General features: G+C 39.5%; 1 protein-coding gene across 2 annotated transcripts in view; it reads left to right on the top strand.

The window, feature by feature from the left end:
• KCNG3 (potassium voltage-gated channel modifier subfamily G member 3) overlaps nt 1-23,589 on the top strand; it is a 108,497-nt gene that overhangs the window by 41,100 nt on the left and 43,808 nt on the right. Inside the window, exon 2 of one of the 2 annotated variants that reach the window (XM_039231677.1) lies at nt 9,600-9,673. In XM_039231677.1, the coding sequence (XP_039087608.1) occupies nt 9,600-9,673 (74 nt within the window). Of the gene's footprint in view, nt 1-9,599; nt 10,510-23,589 lie in introns of those variants that run through there. The other variant, XM_039231675.1, reaches the window with a different exon arrangement.

Below are 23,589 nucleotides of genomic sequence, written 5' to 3'. Positions count from 1 at the left end.
CCATTTAACTTATTGTTGTGGAGAAAACTCTTGTATGGATATAAAAGATACTGTAGGTAATGTGGTGAACATTGATGTGCAGTTTGTTGGAAATTTTTATTATACCTTGTATTATTACGCTCTATGTGCCTGTTAGAAACATGATTGGAAATGCCTTGTACATTTAGGTCTGAAAGCTTGGGGTAGGAAGGGTGTGACTTTTCCTTTTGTGGCACTCCTGGGGTTGTGCTGGCTGATTCAAGCTGCTGACAACTCCATCATAGTGATTGCTCTTCTATCTGGGCATGCTTTTTACTTTTTCCTAACAAAAATTTGTTTTTAAATTGGAAAAATATTATGTGCACACAGTCAAGCATTTAACAGTACAAAAGGGAATGGAAGTAAGTGAGTATCCATCCTGCATCAGGCTCCCAGGCTCCCTCCCTAAGAGGCAGCAGCTGGTGTTAACAGGTTCTTGAAGTATCCTTCTAGAACATGCATGTGCACACGCACACGTTCACACCATTATAGCATAATTATGTACTGTTCTGCATCTGTACATCTTTTTTTTAACTTTTTAAAATGTTTTTTATTTATTCCTGAGACAGAAAGAGAGAGAGAGGCAGCGTGAGCAGGGGAGGGTCAGAGAGAGAGGGAGATAAAGAATCTGAAACAGGCTCCAGGCTCTGAGCTGGCAGTCAGCACAGAGCCCGATGCAGGGCTCGAACCCATGAACTGTGAGATCATGACCTGAGCCGAAGTCGGACGCTTAACCGGCTGAGCCACCCCAGGCTCCCCTGTATCTATACATCTTGAGGAACGTTTCACATCAGAGCTCAGTAGTGCACCTTATTCCTTTTCATGCCTATACAGTATAGATTTATAAAGTTACTGATAATTGGTGTGCCTGTGTGGCTCAGTCAGTTGAGCGTTGGACTGTGGCTCAGGTCATGATCTCACAACTCGTGGGTTTGAGTCCCACATCGGGCTCTGTGCCGATAGCTCAGAGCCTGGTGCCTGGTTCACATTCTGTATTCCCATTCTCTCTGCCCCTCTCTTGCTCGTACTCTCTCTCTCAAAAATAAACAAACATTAAAGAAATAATTGAACCTTAAAATCCTATTCCAATTTAAGGATAATTTGATACCTGTACCCCCATGTTTACTGTAGCATTATTTATAATAGTCAAGACTTGGAAACAATGTAAGTGTCCATTGACAGATTAATGAATAAAGAAAATGCATATATAATGGAATATTATTCATCCATAAAAAGAAGGAAATCTTACCATGTGTGACAGCATGAATGGGCCTTGAGGGCATTTTGCTAAGTGAAATAGGTCAAAGAAAGATAAATACTGTATATCTTGGGGCACCTGGGTGGATCAGTCGGTTAAGTTTCTGACTTTTGGTTTTGGCTCAGGTCATGGTCTTGTGGCTTGTGGGCGGACCCCTGGGTCTGGCTGTGCACTGATGGTAAGGAGCCAGCCTGCTTAGGATTCTCTCTCCTATGAGAGAATTCTAACCATTCCTCAGTCTCTCTCTCTGACCCTCCCATGCTCATGTTCTCTCTCTCTCAAAATAAATAAACTTTTGTTTATTTTTTTATTTAAAAATTTTTAAAAAATATTTATCATAGAGAGAGAGAGAGCAAAGGAGGGGCAGAGAGAGCAAAGGAGGGACAGAGAGAGAGGGAGACACAAAATCTGAAGCAGGCTTCAGGCTCTGAGCTGTCTGCACAGAGCCTGAGGCAGGGCTTGAACTCACAAACTGTGAGATCATGACCTGAACTGAAGTTGAATGCTTAACTGATTGAGCCGCCCAGGTGCCTCTATATTTTTCTTTTCTTTTTTCTTTCCTTTTCTTTTGTTTCCTTTCCTTATTTATTTAAAAAATATTTTTAATGTCTTGTGAGAGACAGAGCATGAGTGGGGGGTGGGCAGAGAGAGAGAGGGAGAGAGAGAGAGACAGAATCCGAAGCAGGCTCCAGGCTCTGAGCTGTCAGCCCAGAGCCTGACATGGGGCTCAAACTCATGAACCATGAAATCATGACCTGAGTGGAAGTCGGACACTTAACCAACTGAGCCACCCAGGTGCCCCTGTTTTCTTAATTGTCCATGTAGTATTGAATTTGAATCAGGTTCTGCTTGGTGCATACCACAAGAACAATCACCTTAAATCCTTTTGAATAAGTCACTAAATTAATGACAGGGTCAGCACAATTTTTTCCCCTTGTTCCAGCATGCTCAGTGGTCTAAGGCTCTGGCTTCAGTCTCTAGTAGGTTTGAATCCCCCCACTGCCTTATTATTTTTTTATTCTGATTTTTAAAAAAAACAAAAAGTTACTATTTTAATAATTTTTGTATCTACATTTCAGTAGCATTGAGAATTATTCATGTTGTTGTAAAATAGATGTCCAGAACATTTTCTTCCTGTGAATCCAAACTCTGTGCCTACTGAACAATAACTGCTCTTTCTCCTGTCCCCCTAGCCCCTGGTAACCACCATCCTACTTTCTGTTTCTATGAAGTTGACTACTTTAGATATCTCATAAAAGGGAAATCATACAGTGTTTATCTTTTTGTGGCTGGATTATTTCACTTAGTATAATATCCTCAAGGTTCATCCATCTTGTAGCATGTGACAGGTTTCCTTCCTTGGTAAGCCTGAATAACTCTCCATTGTATGTATACACCACATTTTGTTCATCCATTCATTGTCAGTGGACATTTCAGTTGCTTCCATCTCTTGGCTATTCTGAATAGTGCTGCTATGAACTTAGGTGTGCAAATATCCCTTCTAGACCCTGCTTTCAGTTCTTTGGATATATACCCTGAAGCGGGATTGCTAGATTATATGGTAGTTCTATTTTTAATTTTTTGAGGTACCCCCAGAATGGTTTCCTTAGTAGCTGTACCCTTTTATAATTTCACCAACAGCGCCCAAAGGTTCCAATTTCACCATATCCCCACCGACACTTGTTATTTTCTGCTTTGTTTTAATTTTAAGAGAGCACAAGCAGGGGAGAGGGGTGGGTATAGGGGGAGAGAGAGAGAGAGAGAGAGAGAGAGAGAGAGAGAGAGAGAATCTTAAGTAGGTTCCATGCTCAGCGTGGAGTCCCATGAAGAACTTGATCCCATAACCGTAAGGTGACCTGAGCTGAAATCAAGAGTTGGATGTTTAACCAACTAAGCCACCCAGGTGCCCCTTCTGTTTTTTAATAGTAAACATCCTAATGGGTGTGAGGATACCTCCTCATGGTTTTGATTTGCATTTCTCAGATGATTAATGATATTGACATCTTCTCATAATGCTTGTTGGCCATGGTAGATTATTTTTGAGAAATGTCTATCAAGTCCTTTGCTAATTTTTTTTTAAATGTTTGTTTATTTTTGAGAGAGAGAGAATGGGAAGGGGCAGAGAGAGAGAGATACAGAATCCGATGTGGGCTCTGCGCTGACAGCAGAGAACCCAATGTGGGGCTTGAACTCTCGAACCGCAAGATCATGACCTAAGCCGAAGTCAGATGCTTAACTGACTGAGCCACCCAAGTGCTCCATGTCCTTTGCTAATTTTTTAATTAGGTTATTAGGTTTTGTTGTTGAGTTGTAGGAATTCTTCATATATCCTGGATTTTGACCCTTTATCAGATACATGATTTGCAAATAACTTTCCCCATTCTGTAGATTGCCTTTTCACTCTGCTTACAGATTGTGTCCTCTGATGCACAGGTTTTTAAGTTTGATATCATCCCATTTGTCTCTTTTTGCCTTTGGTGTCTGTGCTCTTGGTGTCATGTTCAAAAAAATCATTGCCAAGTCCAATGTCATGAAGTTTTCCCTATGCTTTCTTTTAGTCTTATAGTTTGAGGTCTATAGTCCATTTTTATACATGGTATAAGACAAAGGTGCAACTGAATTCCACACCCTTTTTGATGGTGTGCTTCAGTTATTCCTTAAAGGTCCCAGAAGAACCAAAAGGCTTGCTGTGGCTGTGAAGTGGCCATCCTGGGCCCTTGAGGTCTATCAAAGTCATTTACATTGTACTGGACAAACATCTGTTGAGCACATGCTAAGTGTCTGATGGGTCTGGAAAATGAGAGGAGGTAACAAAAATAGTAAAATGGGTCTGGAAAATGAGAGGAGGTAACAAAAATAGTAAAATAATAAATAGAATAAAAATAATAAAATAATAAAAAGTTCACATCTCTGGGGTGATGTGAATGAATGCTCTGCATCTCTAGAAGTTTATAGAGGTTATACATTTATCAAAACTCTGTGAATGTACACTTAAGGTTGTGCATTTCATTGCATGTGAAGTTTACATTAAAAAATGGAACAAATATTGAACTCTAGTAAATGATATGCATTTTGAAGTTTTTAGAGGGAAGTGCTCTTCCCTTTTAAAAAAAAGATTGGGGTAGCTCAGTTGGTTGAGCATCCAACTTCGGCTCAGGTCATGATCTCACAGTTCTTGGGTTGGAGCCCCATGTCAGGCTCTGTGCTGACAGCTCAGAGCCTAGAGCCTGCTTCAGATTCTGTTTCTATCTCTCTCTCTGTCCCTCCCCTGCTTATTCTCTCTCTCTCCCTTTCTCTCTCTCAAAAATAAATAATAAACACTTAAAAACTAACAAATAAAAAGTAATAGATGGGTAGAGAGGTTAATAGGTGATAAACAAGTGTATTTAAAATATGAGTGAATTTGCTTCATGCTTGACATTTTTCATAATAAAATGTTGATGAAAGAAGATGAGCAGATGGTACGCAGAGGGAGACTTTCCTTTACCCCACACGGCGTAGTTAATGGCCACTTAGGTTATGTGTGACTTTTGGCAGGGTGCAGGGCAAGCAGTAGAACTGGTTAGTACTGAAAGTATCTGCTCCCCTTTGGAGCCTCTGGACAGATGTGCCTTCTGTCGTGCGGGATCAGTTGATGACTGATGCTAGCCAGCAGTTGCTGTGGTGCTTTGGTACCAGAAGAAAAGAATGGTTTTATGTCGTAACTTAAGGTACAATTATATGTAACTGAAACAAAAGTTTCATAGAACTATGTTTTGCACTCTGATGTTTGCTGTTCAATTTCTGAAAAAAGGTCAGTTTTGATCCATTAAAGGGTTAAAAACTGACAGTTTGAAAAATGCTGCTCTCACACATAAACCGTGGAGACCAAAAGATTGATGTACATAATTTCACGTTTACAGTGAACATTGCCATCAAAATTGTTAGCATCTTCAAATGTTCCTTAAGAGCTTTAAAGCCCAAGGGAGCTGGGTCACTTTACACGTGCCACTGTAATCTTAGTTGTGTGACCTTGGAAAAGATTCACAATTTTCAGTGTGTTTAACTTTCCAGGCTTAGTTTCATCATCTGGAAAATGGAAATATTTGGGGAAGTGCACTCTAGAAAAAGATTGAATGAGGTGATGTCTATAAAGTGCTTAGCACAGTGCCCAGCATTGAAAGCCTTCAATAAATGGTAAATATTTTTATTAGCCGTGAATTCATGAGCGTTTTATGTTTGGGCCTCAAAAGAAATCAACATGGACTTCAACGGAGTATGGTGTCCCTCGGTATCTTCTTCTTTAGTTCTTTTTTTTCTGTTTGTTTTTTTATAGAAGTAACCTTTGGGAGTACCCAGTTGTTGGCTGTAGCACTCAGTAAAACAGTACTCAGTTTTTCAGCCGGTGGTGGTGGTAGCTTTGGCGAGAGCACCATTTGGCAACATGGGGAGTTTTGGCAGGCTTCGTCGTGTTTGTTGTTGGAGACTGCCTTGGCATAGTCCTGGGTGAAGGAGGGATGCCTGGGGTTTCTTACTGATTCATCCCTTTGGCAGGGAATTCTGGATAAACTGCATCTGACTTGGGGGGTTGGCAGGAAGAGCCCAGAGGGCCTCATTACAGAATTTACCTCTTTGAAATTCCCATACTGACAGATTATTCTACACCATTTGGATTTCCTCCTTTTTAAAAAAAATCCGAACAACTTTGGCTGCTGATGGAAATAATTAGAACATGTTCTGGTATTTTTGGCACAGTTGGAATTTTTGCTCTGCTTAAGTTAATGGAATGTTAGAGTTTTATTGCTGGGAGAGCCCTTGCAAGATCACTGTGAGTCTGCCACTCCGTAGGCCCCTTGAGCAGGCCTGTGGCTGCTCCTGCCACAGGTGGGGTGCTCCTGATCCTGTCTGGTTAGAGGAGAGACAGAGGACTTTAGCTGTAGAACTGGTGTGTTTTAACCACAGCCAGTCCGAGAAGATGATTACTATCACCACCGTGTGCTGCTACAGTCCCTTTTGAGTATGCAACTTACTACTTACTATATTTACAAGTTTATTACCTAGAATAGCAGCCAATTTAGCAATCTCAGTGACTTAACACAACCAAGATTTATTTGTCGCTCACATATCATATCCAATCACAGTCAGGATGGGGAATGTCTGTCTTTGTACAGCCACTCAGGGGCTTGGGTTGACAGGGGCCCAACCATGTTGTAGCCATTTAGGGGGACTCCTGGCTTCCAGGTTGCCACAGCAGGGAAGAGAGTTAGCATTCACTCTTTAGTGCTTTTGCCCAGAAGGGATAGTCATTTTGTTCATAGCTCATTGGTCCAAACGAGTCACATGACCCTGCCTAACTGCAGTGGAGGGACTGGAAATATGGGGAACCTGTGATATGTGGTATTATATGTGTTAGATCTATATATTGAGGGGCACTTGGGGGCTAAGTTGGTTGAGCATCCGACTTTGGCTCAGGTCATGATCTTGCGGTTCGTGAGTTCGCGCCCCACCTGGGGCTCAGTGCTGTCAGCCTGTCAGCGCAGAGCACGCTTTGGATCCTCTGTCCCCCTGTCTCTGCCCCTCCCCCACTCTGCTCTTCCAAAAATAAATATTTAAAAAGAAACTACATATTGAAAACAATGCAACTTCCTATTTTCTAAATATACAAGTTTCATTTACCCTCCTAGTTTTCTAAACCCCCAGGTTCAGAGAGGCCATTATGGCAGCAGCTTTTACTGATGGCCTGGTAGGGACAGGGAAGCTGCCGCCAATCACAGGGGAGTGGGATTCATGAGCGGAGCAGCAGATAATACAATAGAGAAACAGTGGGAGCAGGTGTGATTTCTTCTGCTGACTTGGTGTGCTTACTTCGTGTAGTAGGCTGAAAAACACCCCCCCCCGTTACCCCAAAGATATCAGGTCCTGATCCCTGAAACCAGTGGGTATTACTTATATGTTATAAGGGGTTCTGCAGATTGATTAAATTAAGGATCTTGAGATGGCAGATTATCCTGGATTAGCCTGGTGGACCCTAAGCGCTATCCTCATGAGAAGGAAGCAGAGGGATTTGACACTATGACAGAAGAGGAGGAGGCAGGGACCATGGAGACAGAGACTTGAGTGACATGACCACAAGCCAAGGAATGCCTATAGCCACCAGAAGCTAGAAGAGGCACGGAGTGGATTCTCCCCGAGAGCCTCTGAAGGGGTTGTGGCCCAGTAACTGGGGAATGGGGCAAGAGTGAGAATTTTCTTTCCATACTCTCTTTTTTCTTCTCTTTTTAAGTTGTTTTTTTTTTTTAAATGTTTATTCATTAAACATTTAATGTTGAGAGAGAGAGAGAGAACGTGAGCAGGTGCGAGTTGGGGAGGGGGAGAGAGAATCCCAAGCAGGTCCCATGCTGTCAGTGGCAGAGCCTGATATGAGGCTCGAATCCACAAACCATGAGATCATGACCTGAACTGAAGTCAGGAGTTGGTCACTCAATTGGGTGAGCCACCCAGGCGCCCCTCCATACTACTCTCTCTTCTTATCTTTTAAAAAATCATGTGAATCTACTACCTATTCAAAAAAAAAAAGAAATAAAATGAACATTTATAGTCCTGCCAACCCTGTAGTATGGGAACATGGTGCATTTTATTTGTTCATTTTTCTGGGTAACCTCCAGCCAACTTGTGATCTGTAGAATGCATTTTTCATTCTTTTCAGAATGTTGCCCCATGGGCCTTCCCATCCCAATTTCTCTTCTCTCCATTGTACTTCTGATGTTTAGGAGTAAGTCAGTGGTGGGAAAGAATTATGTGGAGAAAAATAAATGATGGTATGCTACTTGTAACTTTTGCTTAGAATTTCAGAAGGTAATTTGATTAAAAATTACCTCAGAATCACCTCTCTTTCTGGATCAAGGCTTCCAAAACAGTGTGCTGAGGTTTAATTTCCTCAGCCTTGAGGAGTGCAGGCGAGGGCCAGGGTAACCAGAGCCCCCCGGGCTGGTGGCTTCTACTTCAAGAATATTGCCCGTTGCTGCCAGTGTGCTATGTAAATATTATTATTTTCACTGTGTGCAGTGATGTGGAAAGGTTAGTAAATACTGCTCTAGGTAAACTGTGGCCTTATGTTTTAAAATACATGTTGCATAAAAATAGCTATGGAAAACAAACAAACTAGCTGGGCCTTTGGGAAGAAACTAGTGATTGTTCTGCTCCAGTGCAGGAGTCCTTAGCTTTTTTTCCACCGCACCCCTTGTGATGAGGATGGTTGTGACCTGGTGCCATCCTGGTGAGGGCACTGGCACTATTGCATAGCACAAAAAATTGCCTTGGCTTCAGTGTTTCTCACACAAGCCTACAGGAAAAAAAAGCAGAGTAACATTTTAAGAAATGATCTTGAGTTCACTCTTTTTAAAAAAAATTTTGGGGGCGCCTGGGTGGCTTAGTCGGTTAAGCGTCCGACTTTCGCTCAGGTCATGATCTCGCGGTTTGTGGGTTCGAGCCCCGTGTCGGGCTCTGTGCTGACTGCCAGCTCAGAGCCTGGAGCCTGTTTCAGTCTGTGTCTCCCTCTCTCTCTGACCCTCCCCTGCTCACGCTGTCTCTCTCTTTTTCCTAGAAATAAATAAAAATATTTAAAAATAAATAAATAAATAAATAAAATAAAAAATAAAAATTTTTAATGTTTATTTTTGAGAGAGAGAGCGAGCATGAGTAAGGGAGGAGCAGAGAGAGGGAGACACAGAATCCGAAGCAGGCTTCAGGCTCTAAGCTGTTAGTATAGAGCCCAATGTGGGGCTCAAACCCACAAGGTGTGAGATCATGACCTGTGCCCAAGTTGGATGCTTAACCAACTGGGCCACCCAGGCGCCTCTTGAGTTCACTCTTATTTACCAAGAAATGAATCATTGAAAACTTGGGTATGTCCACCATCTGTAGGAACAAAGGCGTTCTGCCCTACCTCGTAGCTGACATCAGTTGGGAACCATTGTCCTCATAGCGTAAGTAACATTCATATTGTGGCTAGCTCCATATAAGGTAATTTTAAAACACCAAATAAGAGATCAAGTTTTTTAAAGAAGTAGTGCCAAGCAAAAAAAAAAAAAAAAAAATTTTTTTTTTTTGGTATTTCATTCAGTATATAAATAGAAACTTTATCAAGTTCAATTTTCATTTGAATTATATGTTACTCTGTTGTGTCCTGGTGGGTCTGATGATGTTGGTAATGCTGTCTGTTCTTTATGTTTTCTGGAAAAAGTAACTGAATTAGTATCTCAATGTAGTATTATCTGAAGATATCTAAGAGCTATTAAAATGCTTAAAAATAAAATGATCAATTCTTCCTTTGTTCTCTTGACAGGATAATTGAAGCTGTCTGCATAGGTTGGTTCACTGCAGAGTGCATCGTGAGGTTCATCGTCTCCAAAAACAAGTGTGAGTTTGTCAAGAGACCCCTGAACATCATTGATTTACTGGCAATCACTCCGTATTACATCTCCGTGTTAATGACAGTATTTACGGGCGAGAACTCTCAACTCCAGAGGGCTGGAGTCACCTTGAGGGTGCTTAGAATGATGAGGATTTTTTGGGTGATTAAGCTAGCCCGTCACTTCATTGGTCTCCAGACGCTTGGTTTGACTCTCAAACGATGTTATCGAGAGATGGTTATGTTACTTGTCTTCATTTGTGTTGCCATGGCAATCTTTAGTGCACTTTCTCAGCTTCTTGAACATGGGTTGGACCTGGAAACATCCAACAAGGACTTCGCCAGCATCCCTGCTGCCTGCTGGTGGGTGATTATCTCTATGACTACAGTTGGCTATGGAGATATGTATCCTATCACCATGCCCGGAAGAATTCTTGGAGGAGTTTGTGTTGTCAGTGGGATTGTTCTCTTGGCATTGCCTATCACTTTTATCTACCATAGCTTCGTGCAGTGTTATCATGAGCTCAAGTTTAGATCAGCCAGATATAGTAGAAGCCTCTCTGCTGAGTTCCTAAATTAATGCATTGCAAATCAATTCTTGCACACACTTCGTTTGATAGAGAGAGTTGACGCCATTTCCTAGTCACCATGTGCATCTTTCTGGGTGAGCGTGGCCGTGGTGCTGCCATTGTGTTGGTAGGGTAAAAATTACCCTTTCCAGCTGAAGGGATGAAAAAATGTACTTATAATGGAGTAAATAGGATTGAGACCACGAAGGAAAAGTAATGACTCCTAGAATAAATTTTAGGACCTTATTTTTATTTATGCTTGTCGTCCTCTTGCCTTGAACGATTATACTTTTTGTGTTTGTTTTAAAGTATATTATTTGAACATTTTAAAATTGAAAGGTACCGTTTTCCAAATGTTTTTCCAAATCTTATGAATTCAGAAGAAGCTTGGAAGTTACAGTGTTTTTTGTTGGAGAGTAACATTTTTATTTCTAAATGTTTTATAATCTCTCATATCAATGTCAGAAGTATTCTGGAAACATATGTCACATGCAGGAACTGTTTAACAAATACTTTAAAAATTTGGCCAAATTTTAAATTGTATAATGGAGCTAGATACAAACAAGGATAGTATTTGAAAAACCTTCCTAGCATATTTCTCAATTCCCTGACTTATTTTTGTTTCTATTATTCACCTTATCATACAGCTTTATGGAAGCTTGAGCATGTTTTCTTTTTTCCATTTTGGATTTCTTTTATCTCTTTACTGAGATGACTCAACAGAGTATTTCAGAATGAGGGGAGTTTGTATTGTTTTAGCATTTTATCGGAGTTCATTTTACTTGAATTCATTCACTGCTGTTACTAGGTGATAATTGTCCTAACATTCAGATGTCCAAACAAGAATATTTCCAACATAAAAATGATAACAGAAATAGTTTGATATTACAACCCATATTTATCTACTTCAGCTCTTAATTTTTTTCCGTGGGTTTAATAAGACTTACCAGATGAAAGGATGTTTATGTAGCCGTTTTATACCAAAGTCATACTTAGATGTTGTCACTGGATTATCATAAAAAGAAAAATTAAATATTTCCTTACTCTTGGTTGCTATGTAGCTAAGCTAGTTTTAAGCCAGCTAAAAGCAATGAATACATAATTGTTTGATCTGAGCTTCACCACATTGAATTGCAGCTACACCAAAACTTCTTGTAATAATATTGAACAATATGCCACATTCATCTGGGTAGATTATTAGGATTAGATAATATAAAATCGATGACTGTTTAGTGATAAATTTTATCGTTATAAATTAAGATTTTGCTTTGTTAACCAGTTGCCATAAAGAAGTTAACATATAAACACAAAAAAATTAAAGTCATAGATTGACAAATACTTTAATGTTGTACACTGTAATTTTGTGGGAGCGGAGAGGGCGGGTAGAGAGGAGATGGGGCCTGGATATGTTTATTATAGAACAGAAATGTTCATTAAAAGAATATTAGCCATCATCTAGTTCAAACGTCAACCAGCACAGGTGGACAAGCAGGGTAAGAGAGGATAGGACTGTGGAGGAATTAAGGCCAAAACCTGGTTGCCTAGAAACCTACCTAGCCCAGCAGCCTATTCTTAACACGTGTCTGGGGCTTGAGGAAAGCCTCAAGAAGCCACACTTCTTTGCCATTGCCATTGTTGGGGTAATAAAATAGTAAAACCATTCCTTTTTCCTAATTTCTGAGTTTATGTGACATTTTGTCCATGCAAAGAATCTCACCCCCTCTTTTTTACTATTGCACACTGGTATGCTACTTATTATATACTCAAAATAAATTCTGGTCTTTATTGTATATTTATTGTATTTTAATATATTTGAAATAAATGGCATGGATTTATTTTTTCTTACCTATTTTGATTAAGGCTTTGTGGTTCATGCAAATAATATGCAGATGATAGCATCCCCATATTACTAATGAAAATATGATAGCCATCCATTCTGCTGGCACTGGGAAGCCTTTGTGGAAACATGTCTTATATCCCCAAGTAGATTATGATTACCTTGAGGGCTGGACCCTCTTTTGTGCACACACCCTCATATCCCCACAGCATCTGTGATAGATTTGGGCACATGCTCTCATTGAGTGATTCAGGGGGAGAGATTTCTGTGTGAAGAGGCAAGGAGAAGCCCACACCCACACGTGCACATGTAGAACCACATGTGTGGACACACAGACTTTGAGGCTGCCCTTTAAGTAACAAGACATCTCTTGTTGGTGACAGCCGACTAAGGGCATTGATGACTGATATTAATGAAAGCTCAGCTACCCCTTTACTAAGAATGGTGATGAGAAATGATAGAATACTCTATTCGTGAGTTAAGAGACTATAACATGGACGTTGTAATTTTTGAGGAACAGAGACATTTTTCTTAAACCTTCCCCTGAATGTTACTGCTTTTTAAAAAGTCATTTAGTAGGATGACTTCTTTAGTTGGGCATTTGGACGTTTCTCATAACTCTGTCTTCACGGCACAGATACTTTCATTAGGGTCTGTATTAATACCAGTAAGTCAGATGTTATCCTGAATTATTAGAGTGCTCAGTGAGGAAAGAGGAAACCCAAATGTTTGCTCTGATTTTTACCACATGTGAGATTGTGACTTAATCTTACATATAACTTGTTTTATATCCTCTAAGATGGTGGGGTTTTTTTTCGAATTAAAATTAGAAATTACAGAATGCATTTAGAAGCGAACATACTCTTAACAATCCAAGGCCTTATTTATCTTTTTCTTTTATGGCTCTCTTGTACTATGGGTTGCCGGTTGAAACTGGCATTTTGCATTTGCTTGGCTCTTGGTTTTCACAATTACTTGTAACCACGCATTTGTAAGTTCTTACTTTCTTAAAAATGTAGAAATACATTCCTTCACAGTGACTGTCAGTAAGTCAAAGTAATATTCTGTTTTTAAGTTTTTGTCCAGATGTCTTGCCTTGGTATCCTGTGACCTGGGAGGTGGGGAAGATGGGGTTAACATTGCATATTGGTGTTGGAAGGATTTCCTTTGTTGGCTTGATGTTTTCTAAAAGCAGCTTATTTTTCCTCTTGGCTATAGAAATGAAAAAAAAACCTGAAACCTCCTAGCTATGCTTTACTATTAAGCTTCTGTAACCTGAAACTTAATACATACCTTCACAAAATATTTCCAGAGCTCTCTTTTCTTACATAAATGTACATTCACTTATGCTATGTGATATACAGTCCAAACAAATATGGTGTAAATATTTCAGAGGGTGATAGTAAATTAGAACTAAAGGGCCCTAGGGGCGCCTGGGTAGCTCATTTGGTTAAGCGTCCAACTTTGGCCCAGCTCATAATCTTGCAGTTTGTGGGTTCGAGCCTCACATCAGGCTCTGTGCTGACAGCTCCGAGCCTGGAGCCTGCTTCAGATTCTGTCTCTCCCTCTCTCTCTGCCCCTTCCTCGCTCACTCTCTGTCTCTCTCAAAAATAAATAAACAATAAAAAAAAAACAAAAAAAACTAAAGCACCCTAGAGACTTTATGGCCTACCATGTCCCTTTCCTTTGCTCTTTATCTTGTCCAAATGTCAGCAGCCAGGGAACTGTGCTCCCAGTGGCTTATGATTTAGCTCTCATCCTGATTTGCCACCGAAGGTCCTCCCATCCAAGGAGATCCTTTCATCTCAGGTGGACTGGGAGAGCTGGTCACCATAATATCAGGTCAGACCCCAGAAACCTGATTTCCAGACTTCTAGTTCAGTAGTCTTTGGACATACTTCTGCTTTATTTTATAACATCAGAAGGCATGAAGGATTTCTTTTTAAATATTTTCTTTGGGGCTTTGGAGCCCCTTCTTACAGGTCAAATAAAGAGCAAATGTTGCTTTTAGACACCCTAGATGTCAGGAAGGATGGCTTGAGAACTCAGACTTTCAGTAGAGTTTTATTTATTTATTTTGAGAGCGAGAGAGCACGTGTATGCACGGGAGGGGCAGAGCCCCTCACTGACTGATCCACCCAGGCACCATCCAATAAGTACTTAAACTTTGGACCATTATAAATTTAATTGTCAGTTTTTGCTTTAGTGAATTGAACTTGGTAATCTGCATTTATGCTACAATTTAAGCAAATTAATTTTAAGTAGCTTTGGTGAGAATCCTTTGATTTAACACTATACCAAGCATAGTGAAAGCATAAATGACATTTAGTGAATGAAAGCCTAAGGGAATAAATATTTGGATTTCACGTACCAGAACTAAGTAATGCGATGTCATTTATATCTGAAGAAGTGATCTTGCTTTATTTATGCAACATTGTATTAAAACTGAAACTAAAATTTCACATAATTTTGCATTAGGAAGTTTTCCCTCCCCTTAGACTTTAATTACTTCATTTTTTTTAAGTTTATTTATTTTGAGAGGAAGAGAGAGACTGTGTCCGCGTGCGCACAAGCAGGGGAAGGGCAGAGAGAGGGGGACAGAGGATCTGAAGCAGTCTTCACACTGACAGCAGAGAGCCTGGAGTGAGGCTTGAACTCACAAATCGAGACATCACAACCTGAGTCGAAGTGGGATGCTTGACCAACTGAGCCACCAAGGTGCCCCAAAGTGATTTGTTTTTAAAGAAAGGACACATAAATAATGACAAGGTGTTTTTGCTGTATTAATATACGGTAATTTGTTCAACTTAACATATTTTTTAGCTGTATGCTACAAGCTTGATCTCACAGCTCTAATGGAAGTCCATGTCTTCCTTCTCTACAGTAGAAAAGGCAGGAGTATTTCACGTTTTTAGTGGAGAACAGTATTTGAGTTATAAATCCTGAACTGTGATACAAGAGGGGTGTGTGTGTGTGTGTGTGTGTGTGTGTGTGTGGCCAGCTATACCTGTACGTACATTTATTTTGTTTTATTTTTTTAGCCATAGCCAATCTTTTATGTGAAATGCTTGGAGATGAAAATGTAAAATCATGAAACTGATGTAAGGCTTGTAAGGTTCAAGTGACAGGTTGTTTTTGTTCATAGGACAGAATTGAAAAGTTTAGATTTTTTGCTTTGAGATAAACTGCTTAACTTCTTATCTGTATTTTTATTCAGTTTTTCTTATCATTTTGAAGGTTTTTAAATAAATAGTATAAATCATAGTTGTAAAATTGGAATAATGGATCATGGTCCCCTTCTGAATAAGATTTTGTCTTATAATGATTTAAGGGAAATCACCTTTTATTAACTCTTCCAATCAACTCAGTTTAAAAAGATCAGATGGATGTTGAGCAACGTATATATGTATATTTATGTCTTTTTCTTAAATACATTTTAAAATTTTTCATTACAAAAATTTATTTTATTTTATTTACTTTAGAGAGAGAACATGACCAGAGAAGGGAGACAGAGGGAGAGAGAAAGAATCCCAAGCAGGCTCCATGCTCAGTGCAGAGCTTGATGTGGGGCTCAATCCCACAACCCTGGGATCATGACCTGAGCCAAAATCAAGAGTCAGTAGACTGAGCCACCCAGGTGCCCCTTATATATGTTGTTTAAATTTATGCACCTTTATGTGCTGCAGTACAAAGCAGAGATAGAAGGACTGTAGCCTGCAAGAAATAATTAGGTGCATCTCACTTTTTGTAATAAGTAGGTTTCCAAACATTTGTATGAAAAAAGTTGGTAAACTTCATCATATTTCATATACACAATAATGAATGTGTACAGGGACTCAATTAGGGAATGATTCCTGTGATTCAACCTTCTTTTGTGTTATCCCCTAACATATGTTTTTTAGATTTGACTTTTCATGTATAGAAGAATGAGGTCTTTTTTTTTTTTTTTTTAATATTTTTATTTATTTCTAGGAGAGAGAGAGACAGCGTGAGCAGGGGAGGGTCAGAGAGAGAGGGAGTCACAGACTGAAACAGGCTCCAGGCTCTGAGCTAGCTGTCAGCACAGAGCCTGACGCGGGGCTCGAACCCACGAACGGCGAGATCATGACCTAAGCGAAAGTCGGACGCTTAACTGACTAAGCCACCCAGGCGCCCCAAGAATGAGGTCTTTTGAGATGGGCATACCTGCATAGGAATCAGAATCGGATTAAATAGGGGTGCCAGGGTGTCTCAGTTGGTTAGGTGTTCGACTTTGGTTCAGGTCGTGGTCTTGTGGTTTGTGAGTTTGAGCCCCATGTCAGGCTCTGTACTGACAGCTCAGAGCCTGGAGCCTGCTTCAGATTCTGTGTCTCCCTCTTTCTTGCTCTCTGCCCCTCCCCCCCAAAATAAATAAACGTTAAAAAAATTAAAAACGAAAAGAATCTGATCAAATTATTGAAAAACTGATATATCCAATCTGAGGAATTATCGCAACATTTGATCTAATAATGAGAAATTTTATCAACTGCTGAAATATCAGGTGTCCTAACAATGCATTTTTTTTTTGAAAATTTTCTTTTTTTTTTTTTAATATTTTATTTATTTCGAGAGAGAGAGAGAGAGAGAGACAGCGTGAGCAGGGGAGGGGAGGGTCAGAGAGAGAGGGAGTCACAGACTCTGAAACAGGCTCCAGGCTCTGAACTGGCAGTCAGCACAGAGCCTGACACGGGGCTCGAACCCACGAACCGCGAGATCATGACCTAAGCGAAAGTCAGACGCTTAACCGACTAAGCCACCCAGGCGCCCCTAACAATGCATTTTTTAAAAAATTGAGATATAATTCACGTTCTGTAAAATTTATCATTTCTAAGTATACAGTTCTGTAATTTTAGTATATTCACAGAGCTATACAACCGTACCACCCTCTAACTCCAGAATGTTTTCAGGTACCCCATCCTTGCTAGCAGTCGCCTTCCCCCACTTTCCCCCTCACCTATCCCCTGGTAACTGCTACTTTCTGTCTTTATAGCTTTGCCTATTCTGAACATTTCATATAAATGGAAACATGTGGCCTTTGTTTCTGGCTTCTTTCCCTTAGTATAATGTTTTCAAGGTTTATCTGTGTTATAGCATGAGTCAGACTTCAGTGGTTTATTGCTGAATAATATTCTGTTCTGTGGATATACCACATTTTGTTCATTCATTTCTCTATTGATGAATGTTCAGGTTGTTGACACTGCTTGGATGTTCTGGACAAGGCTGCTGTGCACATTCATGTACAAGTTATTGTGTTATTGTGTGAGGGTATGTTTTCCCACATATATATATATATATATATATATATATATATAATGGAATTGCTGGGTCATAGTGATAACACAATGTATAACTTTTTGAGGAACTGACATACATTCTCACTGGGAACATATGTGGGTTTCGGTTTCTCCACATCTTTCCCCATGCTTGTTTTCCTTTTCCTTTTCTTTTTTTTTTTTTAATACTTGCCATTCTGATTCGTGTGAAGTAGTATCTTATTGTGATTTTTTTAATTAAAATTTTTTTTAAATATTTTATTTGTTTTTTGAGAGAGAGAGAGAGACAGTGTGAGCAGGGGAGGATCAGAGAGAGAGGGAGACAAAATCTGAAGCAGGCTCTAGGCTCTGAGCTGTCAGCACAGAGCTTGATGCTGGGCTTGGATCTACGATCCATGACCTGAGATGAAGCTGGACACTCAACTGACTGAGCCACCCAGGTGCCCCTAAAAAAATTTTTTTTCTTTTTTTTTTTTCTTTGAGAGAGAGACAATGTGAGCAGGGGAGGGTCAGAGAGAGGGAGACACAGAATATGAAGCAGGCTCCAGGCTCTGAGCTAGCTGTCAGCACAGAGCCCGACGCGGGGCTCGAACCCATCAACCGTGAGATCGTGACCTGAGCCAAAGTCGGACGCCCAACCGACTGAGCCACCCAGGTGCCCCTAAAAAAATTTTTTTAAAGAAAAACAGAGTGAGAGTGGGAGAGGGGCAGAGAGAGAGAGAGAATCTGAAACAGGCTTCAGGCTCTGAGCTGTCAGCACAGAGCCCAATGTGGGGCTCAAACTCATGAATTGTGAGATCATGACCTGAGCCAAAGTCACTTAGCCAACTGAGCCACCAGGTGGCCCTGTGATGTTTTTAAAAAGTAATCTCTACACCTAATGTGGGGCTTGAACTAATGACCTCGAGATCAAGAGTCAGATGCTCTACTGTCTAAGCCAGCCAGCCACCCCTCATTGTGATTTTGATTTGCATTTGTCTAATGATTAATGATATTGAGCATATTTTCATGTACTTATTGATGATTTGTGTATCCTTTGGGAGAAATGTCTTTTCAAATAATTTTCCCATTTAAAAAATGGGTGTCTTTTTATTGTTGAATTATGACTTCTTTATATATTCTGGATACCAGATCCTTAACAGATAGACACATGACTTACAAGTCTTTTGTCTCAGTTTAAGGGTTGTCTTTTCACTTTCTTAAGAGTATCATTTGTAGCATGCAAGTTTTTTTTTAAGTTTATTTATTTATTTTGGGGGTGGGGGGTAGGGGCAGGGAAAGAGAGAGAGAGAGAGAGAGCACGAATCCCAAGCAAGCTCCACACATACTCTGGTTTCTCTTCAGATTGTATAAATCTTTCGCCTTTTACCAAACAAGCTCCACAGCAGCAGCATAGAGCCTGACGCAGGGCTCAAAGTCACAAACTGAGATCATGACCCGAGAAGAAACTAAGAGTTGGTTAACTAATGAGCCACCCAGGCGCCCCTTGTGGCAAACAAGTTTTAATTTTCAGTGTAGTCCATTGTATCTTTTTTGTCTCTTGTGCTTTTGATGTTGTATCTAAGAAACTGAAGGTCATGAAGATTTATTCCTATGTTCCTTCTAAAAGTTTTATACTTCTGGTCTTACTTTCAGGTATCTGATCCATCTTGAATTAGTTTTTGTATATGGTATGAGGTGGTATACCTCCAACTTCATTTCTGGAGGTGGTATTCAGTTGTTCCTCTACCATTGAAGACACTTTTTTCCACCATTAAGTGGTATTGGCATAATTGTTAAAAATCAGATTGCCATAGATATATGTGTTTATTCCTGGATGCTCAGCTCCCTTCCATTGATCTATATGTCTGTCATGCCAGAACCACAGCAAAGACTGTAGTAAGTTTGGAAACCAGGAAGTGTGAGTTCTTCTTTTACAAGATTGTTATGGATTCCTTGCATTTCCATATGAACTTAGTATCAGCTTGTCCATTTCTGAAAAAAAAAGGCAGCTGGAAATTTGATAGGGAATTACATTGAATTTTGATTGAGAATGTAGATCAATCAAGGTAGTTCTGCCCTCTTAACAATATTGAGCCTTCCAATCCACGAACACAGTATGTCTTTCCATTTACTTAAGTCTTCTTTAATTTTCTTCAGTGTTCTATAGTTTCCAGTATAGAAGCCTTGTACTTCTTTGGTTTAATTTATTCTTAGTATTTATTCTTTTTGATGCTATTGTTAATGCAATTGCTTTCTTAATTTCATTTTCAGATTATTCATTGCTAGTGTATAAAAACATAACTGATTTTTGTATCTTGATCTTTTGTCCTGGAACCTTGCTGAGCTTAATAGTTCTAATGGTTTTTTGAGAATTCTTCACAGTTTTCTACACATAAGGTCATATCATCTGCAAAAAGAGATCATTTTACTTCTTCCTCTCTTTTATTTCTTTGTCTTATTGAATTACCCCAGCTAGAACTTATAGCACAGTCTCAAATAGATGTGGTGAGAGTGGGTATCCTTGTCGTATTCCTGATATTAGGGAGAAAACTTAGAGTCTTTCACATGATGTTTGCTATGGGTTTTTCACAGATGCCCTTGAATAGGTTGAGAAAGCTTTCTTGTATTTCTAGTTTGTTCAGTGCCTTATCATGAAAAGTTTTTGGATTGTAGAAATATGTTTTAATGAAGAGATGGGGTAGATTTTATTGTGAGTTGAGTTGTACCATCTGTGTCAGGAAATAAATTTTGTTGAAGTGAGTTTCCAAATCTGTATAAGATAACTAATCGGGTTGAAGCCGTAGAAGTGCTTGGTGATGCTTTTTATGGTTCATCAATTGATGTACATTTAATGGTTTCTAAGACTATTAAACCAGTTCTCTTCATTAACTCAAGTTAATTTGAGTTTGTGTTCACTTGCCTAAAGATATAGAGACACAAAAACACAAGAAAGATAATGTGTTTCTGTTGGTTGGGTTTTTTAAATGCCTCCTTATTACCTGACCTTGTGCTTCTCATACTCAGAGAGTCCAGGAATACTGGCAGGATGCCAGAGGGTGGGGCGAGGCGGGCTCCATCTCCATGAAGGGTCCTTGCTGTTGCATGCAGTTCTCTTCTGCCTGTCTTGGGGATACCTTAGTAGAAAAGCTCGAGAAGCAGGGAGCCTCTCTGTGCTTCTGGAAACTGGATTTCCTAGCGTGTCTAAGTCCGCATCCTTCCATAGTACTTTCAGGAAGTCTAAGAATCACTGAATTACTGGGAAGGGGAAGGAGTCATCTCCAAAATAGGACTTCATAGTTAATTAGCCTGTGGTATTGCTGTAGGGAAGTGACTTATTTATTTATTTATTTATTTATTTATTTATTTTTAAATCCTTTGTGTGCCCATAGTAGGGGGGTTTGCCTAACAAGTATCCCTGCCATGCTGGGCCCTGTGGGTACACGGAGATGACTCTCAGCCGGCCTCACCCTGGCAGATGCCCTTTGAAAAAACCCATCCTGTTCTGTGCAAAAGATCTTTTTTGTTTGTTTAACCTGAGGGTCCTTTACACAAATCCTAAACCCAGATTTTTTAAATGTAATCCCTCACCATGAATAATCATTGTGAAATTCCTCTAGGAAATTATGTCAGTAAAATAATTGGAGAAAAGCTCAATATTATCTGTAAACAACACTTCCCCACATGGTTTGGAAGAGCACTTGCAAGGTCGCGTTTCGCAGTCTAACTTAATGGATGAGAACTCCACTAGGCATTTTTTTTTTTTTTACAAGTCATTGCTATTGTAGTATTTAACTGAATACTTAACATCTGTCTAATTTTGTACATATACCCCAAAGGCCTTTGGTTAATGACTACAGTTTTAATAAATCTCACAAGTATGCTGGGTGAATGTTAATAATCTTCAGTACAAATGTGGACATCAGACCCAATGGAGTTATGACCCAGGATTTTGGGCACCCTACTTTTGTAATGTTATTTACCAAAAATGTTTAGGAAAAAAAGTCTCAGAGAGGTATACTTTGCTACAAATATATTCAGTACTATTCATAACAACCATTCTTAGGAATAGTAAGATTCCCAATTACTAGTTGTTGAGTACTTTAACAATGACTGCAATTCCTCATATTTACAGGGTAATGAAAATTAGGGCAGCTTTTCCATAAAATGTAATTGCCATTCTTTTATTTTTACTTAATACTTTTATTAACTATTAAGTAAGTCTCTAACCCTAGTTGGTCATCCTAAAAATCAAAATTTCCTGAGACAAAAAAGTGTAACTAGCAGTAACTCAAAAATACATCACTCTCACTGTATTTGTAGGTTCACATGTTACAGGGAACCTGTGGGCACCGGAGGTAACGGTGTTTGTTGTAAAAGACCGAGCAGCAGCTGCCTGACTGGGTCTGGCGGTTCTGATTTCTCTTCTGCCACTCGGAGATGGCATCCCTCAGCAATGCACCCCTTCTACTGTTGTCTGCACCTGGTACACACTGGTTGATTCTTTTTCTTCTTTCTCTGTTCAAATTCCAGAGTAGCGTTAGCTTAGCCTTACCATCACCAAGGTGTGGGAGTGGTTTTCTAAGCCAGGCCTCCAGGCTTGGGAAAAGCAGTCTCTTTGAGGTGCAGATATTGCTGTGGGCAGGGCAGTTTCTCTTAGGAGAAGATGTTGAAAGTGCCATAATTGGTCTGCAGACAGATGCGCAGAACCACACCCCAGGCCACCATGTTTATGGCATGTTGCCGATTGTACATGATGAACAGGCAGTAGTAGCGAGTACTTAGTGATTGGGCTTGTCTGCTATAGTCAAAGTAGAAAACCAATGTTACCCAGAGTTCAAGTTGTTGTTGTGATTAGCCAGGGTTACAAACGTGAGTCATTCTGTGGGCAGAAGCTGTGGTTGATCTGTGGCTGTCTCTAGACATCTGAGTGTTTAAAGTCAGGGGCACGTTTGGTTAATTACTAAATAAGCAGATTTCTAGATCCCTTCAAACGAAGGAACACCTAACATTTACACTCGGAGCGGCTTTCCTTTACCCCCTACTATTAACCACTGTCAAGATATTTTTACAAAGGAGAAATTTAAGTTTGGTGCCAATGAGAACTTCAGTGTACTTTGTGCCTGTCCCTATAGGAATCAGCCGGAGACCCCCACAGCCAGACGGTGCCTGATACCACTGTGGAAGTGGGATTTAGGTTGTGGATCTTCCGGTTACTCTGTGTATGTCTGTTCTAATGGAAACTTCTGTTCAGCCATTCACAGTCTTAAACTCCTGTTATTCATATGCCATCAAGATGGAAGTTACCAAAATGTCGAATTTTCCCATTTCATAAAAAAGTTTTAGAGATTTATTTAAGTAATCTCTACACCCAACGTGGGGCTTGAACTCACGACCCTACCATCAAGAGTCACATGACCTTCTGGCTGAGCCAGCCAGGAGCCCCCTCCAAATCTGGGATATTATTCAGTTTTTTTGTTACTATTATATATTCATTTACATAGTCTAATTTTTTGGGTCCCTCTTTGTTTCCCTTATTTTGATCTAATTTGGATATTTAAGAAGCAATTCCTGTTGAACTGCCCCCTTAGGATAATATTTTTTAGAGTACCTGATTAAATTAATAGGTGAAAATAATTAGAATTTTTTTCTCTTTATGTCACTGGGAGTTTGGCAAAGGAAACAGGTGCAGTAATTATCAAACTTAAAATAAATTTACACTGTCATTAGTTTATCTTTGTATAATGAATACTATCTACTTTCATTTTTAAGGAAAACATTTTTAATGTGAGTAGTCAGTAATCAGAATTCTTTGAATGTCATTGCATCAAACTATTCAATAACTAAAAATACATACAGACTATATGTTTTTGAACAAGCAGAAATCTAGGATACGCTTTTTTCCACTTTACATAGTATCCCTCACTTTCCACTTTGGGGCCCCAAACTAATGGCTTTCATGTTAATGTACTGAATGCTTATGACTTAGATTTATATTATCTTTCATTGTATACAGCCATTGACTGGAAACATCCAAAGGTAAAATTGTTATGCCATTTCTAACTTGAAAGTAAAGAATATATCTACTTTTGTAAAGGTCACAGAATGTAGATTTTTTTAAATATATTATACACACCAAGTTATAGATGCTATTCTATTTAAATTACTTCCGTAAAGGTATATATATATATGTCTGTTTTGCACTGAACAGTACCTTATGCATTCAGCAATTTTTATATCACAGTAGT

Source organism: Hyaena hyaena, unplaced genomic scaffold (assembly GCF_003009895.1).
Source record: "Hyaena hyaena isolate Hyena2069 unplaced genomic scaffold, ASM300989v1 scaffold_57, whole genome shotgun sequence".
Taxonomy (NCBI): Eukaryota; Metazoa; Chordata; class Mammalia; order Carnivora; family Hyaenidae; genus Hyaena; species Hyaena hyaena.
This window is presented reverse-complemented; position numbering and strand designations above follow the sequence as displayed.